General features: G+C 56.2%; 1 protein-coding gene across 1 annotated transcript; it reads left to right on the plus strand.

The window, feature by feature from the left end:
* Window positions 1-326: 326 nt before the first annotated feature.
* On the plus strand, window positions 327-9,414 carry LOC308666533 (testis-specific serine/threonine-protein kinase 5-like; the record flags this gene model as incomplete). Its single annotated transcript, XM_081325403.1, has 8 exons — window positions 327-530; window positions 3,814-3,921; window positions 4,934-5,136; window positions 6,352-6,407; window positions 7,345-7,477; window positions 7,550-7,665; window positions 8,588-8,770; window positions 8,975-9,414. The coding sequence occupies 8 exons, from the start codon at window positions 327-329 to the stop codon at window positions 9,412-9,414; spliced, it is 1,443 nt and encodes a 480-aa protein (XP_081181529.1).
* Between the last annotated feature and the right edge of the window lie 1,043 nt (window positions 9,415-10,457).

Here is a 10,457-nt window from a genome sequence, read left to right on the forward strand (position 1 = left end):
CGAAGTTCTACAACTGCTTGTTGTGCTTCGGTTCTAGAAGGCTCCCTCTGGAATGCCCGAGCCGGCCGGTCACTGTGGAAACTCCTCTGCCCAGAGCAACAAGGGACCCCTGGGACTCCCACTCCTTGTGCTTGGCCAGTGGCAGCCCCCAAGTGGAAGATGGGAAAGGCGCCGTGCTAAGAAGGACCCACACGCTGCGCCCGCCCCCCTTGCAGAGCTGATGTGCATATCTGAACTGGGCTTCTGCCGGCCTCTCCCCCAGCCCTGCGGCAGCCCCTCTTCCAGCCCGGTCGCTGGGCCGCCCCCTCCTGGGCCGCTTCGGGGCCATGAAGAGCTTCTCGAAGCGTGAGGCCGACAGGAGGACGTTCTTGGAGCAGGTCCGGGAAAGCAAGGAGAATGGCTACCTCCTCTCTTCCAAAAAAATCGGGTCGGGGGCTTTCTCAAAAGTCTATCTGGGTTACGCCACCCAGGAGAAAATGATGCAGAACTACAAGCTGGCTTCAGACCTCAGGAATAAGCGGCACTCTATGGTGAGCCCAAGGGGTGGGTGGAGCCCAAGAGAGCTGGAGGGGCTGGATAAGAGACTCTGCCCTCCTGCTTCTGCCCCACTGCCGCCTCAAACAAGTTTCATTCTGCTGGATAGGGCCCATTGTTCAAGTCTGCCGAGATCTTTTTGGAGCCTGAGATTGTCTTCTGGAGGAACAGCCAAAACCCCAGAAGACGAGCTCAGGATCCAAAAAGATCTTGACAAACTTGAACAATGGTAGGAAAAACCAAAGATACAAGCACAGATTACGCAAAACCTGGCCAAAAAAAAAAGGTAAATGTGAGAGGGGCCTCGGAGTCCTAGTGGACGACCACTTAAACATGAGCCAGCCGTGTGTGGCAGCAGCCAAAAAAGCTAATACAATCCCTGGTTGTATGAACAGAAGCATAGAATCAGAATCACATGAAGTATTAGTACCGCTTTATAAAACCCTAGCATGGCCACATCTGGAATACTGCATCCAGTTTAGGTCACCATACTACAAAAGCCACGTTGAGACTTTGGGAAAAGTTCAAAGAAGAGCAACTAAGATGATTAGAGGCCTGGAGACTAAAACATACGAAGAACGGTAGCAGAAACTGGCTTTCTTCCTGCCCTGTGGGCTGGCTCTCCCGTCCTTCAAGATCCTCCTTGCCAAAAGGCCTCCTTGAACCGAGTGCTTTCTGGACTGAGATCGCTTGATCCCCAGATCCTTCTCCCAGCCCTTTGTCCAAGGTGGGTAATTAAGGTTCTGTACCTGAACTGGAAACCATCCCGGACACCAGCCAGTCTGGGAAAGGTGGTGGGGCTCCGACTTGCAAGTGGTCTAATCCTGCTCCCTGGTTTAATGGCCCAGCCTGAGCATTTTTGTACCTGCTCTCAGGAAAGTTTGCATCTTTCAGCAGCAAATTTCTTCAGGATATTTTGGGGGAGGGCTAATCTTGAAGGGGTCTTGCAACAAAGGAGCTCCCTCTCTTGAGTTGGCAGCCCAGGCAGCCGTTGACCAGAATGGCAAGGAGCATTGCAGCAGGTTTGAGGCACTGACTCCTTGGGAGACCACGATCAACTGCAAAGGCTGTCGCTCATGCAGGGAGGGGCTTATGGTCAGGGCCCAGCAAGTTCAGGCTGCGGAAGAATTCTCCCTTCCGTAAAGGATTCTGAGCCCCCCCCCTCCTTTGCCCGAGAACTGCTGAAAGCACAGCAGGTACTGAAATGCTGTGTCACTTCCCCACTGCATGCTTCCTGCCTCATCTGGAGATGGCAACTCGCGAGTCCTGCAGTTCTTATGCTGGCCAGCGAATCTACTTCTCAGCTCCTAGATCTGAAGTAGGAACCGGGATGGAACAGAGAAGAAATCGGGGCCAGCTTCGGATGAGCAAACCTTAGAAACGGGTCCCAGGAGTTCAGTGCCAAGGCTGGCTCTGGGCCCCAAGGTCCCTCCCAGTTCTGCGATTCTGATTTTATGATCCATGAATTCGCCTTAGGTGGGTCTTCCCAAATGGGCAGCACCAGTGCGACCCTCCCACTGTAGCTTTCCCTATTGTTTCTGTCCACGTGGCAGTAGGAAAGGACAATGGGCTGCCAGGATAGTCAAAATTCAGGAGGAAACTTCAGGGCCCACCCCCCTTTCTCTGGGGCACAGACACAGTGCCTGCCGGCACCCGGAATTTCTCTCTCTCTCTCTCTCTCTCTCTGGTCTTAAGTGCAATATTTTCTTTCCCTCAGACACAAAAAGTGTGTTTCATTTGTTCTCCTAGAATGCACTTTAGTTATAGCTTTGTTTAAACTATATAGGGGTGTCCAACCTTGGCAACTTTAAGACTTGTGGACTTCAAGTTCCAGAATTCTATGCTGGCTGGGGAATTCTGGAAGTTGGAGTCCACAAGTCAAAGTTGCCAAAGTCGGACACCTCTGACCTACATCACAAGATTACAAATGTAGCTTACACCACATTGTAAACTGTGCCAGAGATGGTTCTCGTGATCCCATAACTCCAAAATGGCTGGAGATGATTTGACTTGAAGTGGAATGTCCCAGGTGGTTATGGATCAGGAGAGAGAGGCAAATTGGGGATCTTGCCCACTTATGCCGATGGTTGTTCTTTCCAGATCCCCAGAGGCTGGAGTAGATCCATCCTGATCCCAGTGCACACAAAGGAAAGAGTCAGTCACCTTCTACCCTGCAATTGTAGGGAGTGATAAGCAGGTGGAACAGCATGGGAATGGGTCTTGACTATTTAGTTGATTTTTCATAATTTGGAAACTATGGGCCTTATCCAACAAAATGAAAAATCAAAGGTACAAGTACAGATTAGGCGAGACCTGGCTGAAAAGCAGCAACTGTGAGAGGGACTTTTTGAGTCCTAGTGGACAATCGCTTGACTATGAGCCAGCAGTGTGCAGTGGCAGCCAAAAAACCTAATACAATCCTGGGTTGTAGAAACAGAGACATAGAATCAAGATCACAAGAAGTATTAGTGCTGCTTTATAAAACCCTAGTAGTGAGACCACACCTGGAATACTGCATCCAATTTTGGTCACCATACTACAAAAAAGTTGTTGAGACCTTGGAAAAAGTTCAGAGAAGAGCAACTAAGATGATCAAAGGCCTGCAGACTAAAACATATGAAGAACTGCTGCAGGACTTGATTAAAGAAAAGAAGAAATAGGGGAGACACGTCCCTCCAATTCTGTGCAAAAGCTGCAGGTCCGTTGTGAGGGGGGGGGCAGCGAGAAACCTGCTCTGCCGGGGTTCCTTCCACTTACTACCTGGTGTGGCTGGCTGAATTGGCCCTGCTCCTCTGAGCGTGAGAGGGGGCGTTCGAAAGGATAATGGGCTGCAAGGACAGTCAAAATTCAGGACCAAATTCAGGGCCCTCCCCTTTTTCTCTGGGGCACACGCACAGCACCTGCCGGCGGCCGGGATTTCCTCCCAGAGTAAGGGGTCCCACCTCTTGCAGACTTGCTACGCATATATTTCTTTCGACCTTACTTTTGGAGAAGTGGCATTCTTAGCAATTCAGTTGTGGCTAAGTGAGTGCTAGTTCCGCAGCTGCTAAGCTTTTAAACGGCCTAAATATTCTGGCAATTCGTTTCTCTGTTGAAACAGGTTGCATTCTGTTTTGATTATTTTAATACAGTGTCTCATTTCTTCTCTTTTTCCGAATGCTTTGTCCTGGGACCACCGATGCTCACCCACCCTGGCCAGGAAAGTCCATCAGCCCTGAAGCTCCACGGCCGAGGGCTTTCTCCTGCGCCTGCTTCACGCTCTGCTTCCTCTTCCCACAGGTTGCCATAAAGATAATCTCAACAGCAGAGGCCCCGGTGGAATATACCAAAAAGTTCCTTCCGAGGGAAATCTACTCCCTGAATGTTACTTACAAGCACCTAAATGTGGTGAGTTTCTGCAGCGGAAGGGAAACCCCCAACCCTGATGGGCCTCTTCTGAGTAAAGCACCCCAACACACCTCGCGGGCCAAAGTGTGTTGGGGAGCCCCCGATGGCTGACACGAGGGGAGATCCAATTTGCAGCATAGCTTGTTATGCCAGGATATTCTGGGTGTTTCATGGCCCCTTTGGCTGTCCCATGGGGATCCCTTTTATTTTGAAGGCGACTGCTATTTTCCCCTCCAATTTACACAAGTGCGTGCATGCACGCTTATGCATCTTCTCGGCCCGATTGGTTGGGCCCCCAACAGCAATCCAAGTTTCTCATGTGGGAAAATTAATTGCCCATCCACATGTGTCTCGTGACCTTTCAGCAACGTTCTCCCCTGGCCCTTTTGCCCCACAGTGTCCACCAAGGTAGTCCTAGTGCTGCTGGTCAGCTAATTAGCAAGGAAAGTCTAAGACAGGGGTCTTCAAACTTGGCCCTTTTATGACTTGTGGACTTCAACTCCCAGAATTCCTCAGCCAGACACGCATGCCTGGCTAAGGAATTCTGGGAGTTGAAGTCCACAAGTCATAAAAGGGCCAAGTCAGAAGACCCCTGGTCTAAGGAGAGTTCGCATTCTATCTTGGGCTCCAGCAGACCACGAAATCCAGTAGGGAAAAGGGCAAGATCCCCCAAGGCCAGAAGAACATCTTATGCAGAAGATGGATGATGTATTCTCTTCAGTGATGGCTTCCTGGATGCTCTGCCAGCAAATAGTTGTTGAAGAGAATACAACTACTCTGTCCCTGTGTGAAGAACTAACCTTCTCTTTGGACTAGAAGACCCCCTCAAGGTCCCTTCCAACTCTGTTATTCTGCTGCTGCTATTGGCTGAGCCATGAACCCCAAAGCAACAAGGGATCTGGCGACAGAGCATCAGGGTCCCCTTGCAAGGCGCTAGGAGATCCATGCGGGAGGAGGGGAAGGCGGTGGGCTGTCTGGCTCCGTGCTCAGCAAAAGCTCGGCTCTCCTGCAGATCCAGCTCTATGAGATGTATAGGAACAACAAGCGCACCTACCTGGTGCTGGAGCTGGCCTCCCGGGGGGACCTCCTGGAGCACATCAACGCCACGTCTGACCGGAGGGAGTACCCTGGCCTGGAGGAGGAGGAGGCACGGAGGCTTTTCCGACAGATCGTCAGCGCTGTGGCCCATTGTCACAATGTTGGCATCGTCCACAGGTGAGATAAGCAGGCGGGCGGAAGGGAGGGGTGCAATGACAGGGTGGGGGTGTGGCAGGCGTTCTCCGAGGCCAGGGACCCCTCCAGCAGGAGGCGCTCAGGACCAGGCTGGATCCTCTCCCAGGAAGCAGAGCCACAGGGGGCCAGTGTGCACAGTGGGAGGAGCAACTGCCGGCATCACATTTCTTGTTGCTCAAGACTACAATCTAGAGTAGGACTCTTGAGAGATGGAGAAGCTACAGAGGGGGGAGGTAATTCTGTCCCTCTCATGGGGGAGCAGAATCGTTTCCCAGCACGTCGACCGATGACCTGGAAATCCTCTATGCAAAAAGGATCCCACCTGCGCACGGAGGAGTATCCAGAGGTGACTAGCAGGTCACCTTTCCTCCAGATTGCTTCATATAATTGCCAGATATAGGAAGACTTACAGGTAAAGGGGGAGCTTTAACGACTCTGACTAGGGGACAAACTCTGCATTAGTGGAAGATACTATTCCAGCATTTGTTGAATTACTTCTTGGTTGTCCAACTATCAGAAATGTAAACAAAAGCAAAATCCAGATCGCTAGAAGGATCTCTTTACACCAAAGAGCTAAACCAGGGGTAGGCAACCTTGTCTCTTTTATGACTCGTGGACTTCAACTCCCAGAATTCCTGACTCAGCATAGCTGACTCAGGAATTCTGGGAGTTGAAGTCCACGAGTCATAAAAGAGACAAGGTTGCTTACCCCTGAGCTAAACAGTCAGATTTGCTGGGGAGTTGAGCCCCAATTTAATTTTTTTTAAAAAAGACAACTCTGTGGTGAATCTAACCTCACGGAAATAAAAAGTTAATGGCTATGGATATAGCTGCAGTTCGTTCTTAACGTTCCAACCACATTTGAGCCCAGAATTTTGGTCAGGAGTCATTGTGGTCATCAGTCAAGTCACCACACAATCCCTGGATCACACGATCATTTTTGCAACGGTCCTTGAGCAAGTCGCATGAGGTCATAAGCCAAAAGGCGGATGACTCAGTGGGCAGCGTCCCCTGGATTCCAGCCCCCCCAGGAAGTTGCAGTGGGAAAGAAGCCCCTCTTGGGCTCACTGGAAGAGGTCCGCTAGGCAGGGGGCGACCCCCATCCTGGGCCAGACGGGGCTTGTCCTGGCTGAATAAGCAAGGGAGAAGCATCCGTGCTGGTCAACAAACAGCCCTGTTCTTCTCCCCCCCCCCCAGAGACCTGAAGTGCGAGAACATTTTATTGGATGAACGTGGCTTCATTAAACTGACAGGTGAGTTTTCTTCTCGGAAGAGAGGAAGATGGGACGGCCTCATCCTGCCTCTTGCCGTAGAAGGGAGCAGCATTACAGAACAACACACAGCAGTCCCCGGGCGGGGGGGGGGATCAGCATGGCAGCCTCCCCCAGTCGGCCCAAATGATCCGGGTTCCCTCCTTGGTCTTTTGCGCTATGTCTCTGATTGTCTTTAAAGGCAAGAGGAGCTTTCCTGCCTCAGTGACTACTCTCGGGAGTTGACCTGAGGCTGCAGTTGCTCTGTTCAGCAGGCTGTTTCCCATCTGGTCTCTTTCCCCGGGCATTTGGAAGGCCAGATCCGTTGCCCAAGGAAGCTAATTAGCCCATGAAGTGCCATGGACGTGAGGGACGTATGGGCACCCCGGCCCTCTCCAGGAGTCTAGGCTAATATCTCAAGAGTTACCATCTCAAGACAGGATAGCAGCCTTCCAATATCTCGGGGGCTGCCCCAAAGAAGAGGAGGGGGTCAAGCTATTCTCCAGAGCGCCTGAAGGCGGGAGAAGAAGCAACGGATGGAAGGTTATCAGAGAGAGACCCAACCTGGAATGAAGGAGAAATTTCCTGACAGCAAGAACAATTAATCAAGGGAAGAGACGTTGCCTTCAGAGGTTGTGGATGCTCCATCCCTGGAAGTTTTTAAGAAGACATTGGACAGTCACCTGTCTGAAATGGTGTAGGGTCTCCTGCATGAGCAGGGGGTTGGACTGGAAGACCTCCAAGGTCCCATCCAACTCTGTCCTTCTGAGTTTTGCCCAGACCTCTCTTGCACTGAGGCTGACGTTTATTGCTCTGCATGCTGCCAAGTGCCACTCCTAGTCTGTCTCTAGCCTACCTGGGGATAAATTTACCTGCTGGGGGGGGGCTGGGCTGGGCTCCGGGGGAAGGTGGAGAATCTGACGGCTCTCCCTCCTTGCAGATTTCGGCTTTGCCAACCGCTACTCCTTGAAGAACTCCCTAATGAGCACCTTCTGTGGCTCTGTGGCCTACACCGCCCCCGAGATCCTCATGAGCAAGAAATACAATGGGGAGCTGGCTGACCTATGGAGCCTGTAAGCACAGCCGGGGTGGGGTGGGGGGAGGGCCGACTCAGAGGCCCCTCCTGACCCCCTCCTCTCGCACAGTGGGGTGATCCTCTACGCCATGGTGACAGGGAAGCTTCCCTTCAAGGAGCGACAGCCGCACAAGATGATCCACGTGATCAAGCAAGGCCTGGCCTTCCGGCAGCCCATCTCGCCAGGTACGAGGGGACGCCTCACCCAAAGGGGCTCTTCTCCCCCACCTGCCTTGCCCCACAAGCCCGCAACTTGTGTCCGACCGCAACAGCCTTCTGCCACTGGCTCTTCCCTCGGCTGCCAGAGGGTGGCTTTGGGCTCAGACCCACAAGCGAGCCTGGTCCTTGGCACACACACCCCGAAACCAGGAGGAAGTGGGCCCCAGGGACAGCAGCAGGGGAGAGGGGGAAACTGGCCCTGGGGCAGCAGGGCCGAGCCCCCCTGGCCTGCTGGGGACCGGCTGCATTGCGGGGAGACCCCCCCGAAGCCCAGGAATCCAGTTCCAAGGAGGGGGCTGCAGTGCCAGTCCTGCCCTGCCTCCCGATGGCCGATCCCTTCGGTGGGAGCAGGAAGACCCTGGGCAAGTGCCTCCCCCCACAGGTCCCCCTCAGTCCGCCAACATTGAGCAACAGCCCCCTCAGAGAGGTGGGGAACACAGCGCAGAGTCCTCCCCCCTCCCTAGAGGGGGCTTGGCTTGGCCTGCGCTGTGGAGCAGGTTCTGCTGGGGGAGGTCACAGGGGAGGGGCAAAAGAAACCTCCCGGGCAGCTGCAGCTTCCCTGAGGAAGCCCCGAATTCCAGCCCCAAAGCGGCTTTTCCCAAAGGCAACTGGGCTTCCTCGGTTTTTTCCGTTGAAAATGTTTCACTTCTAGAAAGAAAACGTTTTCAAAGGACAGAACCGAGAAAGCCCAGTTGCCTTTTGGAAAAGCCCCTTTGGGACAGCTGTGACCCCGGAGCATCCCCACAGTCATATGGCCGGGACATGCCAGGCCCGGCCAGGTCCACTCACGGCTGGCCCTCAGCCCGCAGTTCCCAGCAGGGTCTCCCAGGATCAGCAGATGGGAAGGAGGGACCAAGCTTGCCTTCTCCCTCTCGCCCCCCCCCTCCAGAATGCCAGAATCTGATTGAGGGGCTGCTGCAGCTGAAGCCGGCGGCCCGCCTGGGGTTGCAGCAGGTGGCCACGCACCGCTGGATGCTCCCGGCCACCTCGGCCATCTTCCACCGGGTGATGAGCTCCATGGGAGTCCATCCGGAGTGCTCCGTGGGCCAAGAGAAGCCTCAGACGGCACCAGGTACCGGAGAGGCCTCGAGCGGGGCTCCTGCCCCGGGCGAGCGGCGCCGCGAGTCCCGCTGGGCAAAGAGGCGCGGGTGCCTCCTTCGAGCGCCGCTCGGTGGCGGGGAGGGCCGGGCCCACCCTGGACGGGCCGGGCGGCCGTCCCAAGCGGGGCCCAAGGCGTGACCGGGCGTCCCCCGCCCTCCCCCGCGTCTCGTTGCAGGCGAGGCCGGCGGCCCCCCGGCCCAGCTGCCAGACCTCGAGGGCCCCGCCAAGACCGCCGAGGGCCCGGCCAAGGAAAGCAAGGTCCTGCCGCCCGCGCGCGCCTCCTCGGCCGCGGGCGCCTTCCCGCCCAGGGCCAAGGCCGAGCGGAAGAGCCCGCCGGTCACGCCGGCCAACTGCGTGCTGCAGCTGCCCTCGCCGCGCAAGACGGAGCGCCCGCCGCGCCTCTCGCTCTACCGGCCCAGCCTGCTGACCACGCTGCAGCCCTTCCACCACCTGCCCAACTTCCGCAAGCCCGGCTCGGGCTTCTCCACCAGCGCCTACGTGGCCAGCAAGCGGCTGGGGGACAAGGCGCCCGCCCGCGCCGCCGCCCTGGGCAGCGCCTCGGCCGGCCTCTCCAAGCAGGTGCACTCCCTCTACAGCATGACGCCCTGCCCGTGACGCCCGGCTCGCCCGCCCGCCCGACGCCCTCCCTCTACAGCCGCCGCCGCCGCCACCGCCGCCGCCGGACGAGCCCCATTAAAGCTTATTCAGAGTCGCCCGGGCTGCTGCCTGCTGCGATGCGCGCGCCGCCCGCGGCGGTCCCGGACCCGAAAGACGGCTGGCCGGCCGGCCGCTCCTCGCCTGTCCGCCCGCGCGATTGTCCGCTCTTTCTGCATATACATCCGTGTACCGTTGCTCTGTGTGCTGCTGTCTAACGCCCGTTCTTCCTCCGCTGGAGCCCGGCCGCCCCCCCACCTCTCTCCGGGCACTCCCCCCCCCGCCGCCGCGGCGCTTCCTAAGGCAGAGCAGGGAGGGGCGCTGGCCTCCCCCGGCCCTCGACCCCCCTGCGCTTGTGCAGAGTAGCTGCTCCAGGCCAAGCCCCCCAACTTACAGCTGGCTTTGTCCATTTGCTCAGCAGCCGTGCCCTGTTCGCTCACTCAGCCCATGGTTTCTTTTTGGGGGGGGTCCAATCTAAGGCTGCCTGCTCCAAGCATCCCCTCCCCCATTCAGGGCTTCTGAAACAGAAATATCCCTTCATGTGACCAAACCAACACCACCCCCAAGTATTGACAACTGTTTATGACAGCTGAGTGTGACTTTCCGTCTCTGCAGACCCTTCCCCACCCTGGCGGGGGGGGGGGGGGGGAGGGAGAATTCTCCAGCAAGGGGCTGAATTCTGCCCTGAAAGCAGCAGGGCCCTCCCCGCATTGCTCCCTGCCCCCTTTTTGCCCCGTACTGTATTTCAATGGAAATGGGTACCCCTGCCCCTTCCAGAGTAGCAGCCTCCTCCCCCACAAGCAGGGCTGGCAGCCAGGAGACCCTCCCCACGCCAGCAAGGGAGGGAGCCTTTTCCCTGCAACCAGAGTGGCCCTCTCAGCGCCCTCACCTACTGTGCACCTGCAGCCTGGCACCTGGAAGAAGGAGCGCCCGTCAGCCAGGCAGAGGCGCCCTAGTGAGACTGCCCACTTCCCTGAGCGAGGCAGGAGGGCAGAGCCAGGAAG

Source organism: Vipera berus, assembly GCF_964194415.1.
Source record: "Vipera berus genome assembly, chromosome: 3".
In the NCBI taxonomy this organism is placed as follows: domain Eukaryota; kingdom Metazoa; phylum Chordata; class Lepidosauria; order Squamata; family Viperidae; genus Vipera; species Vipera berus.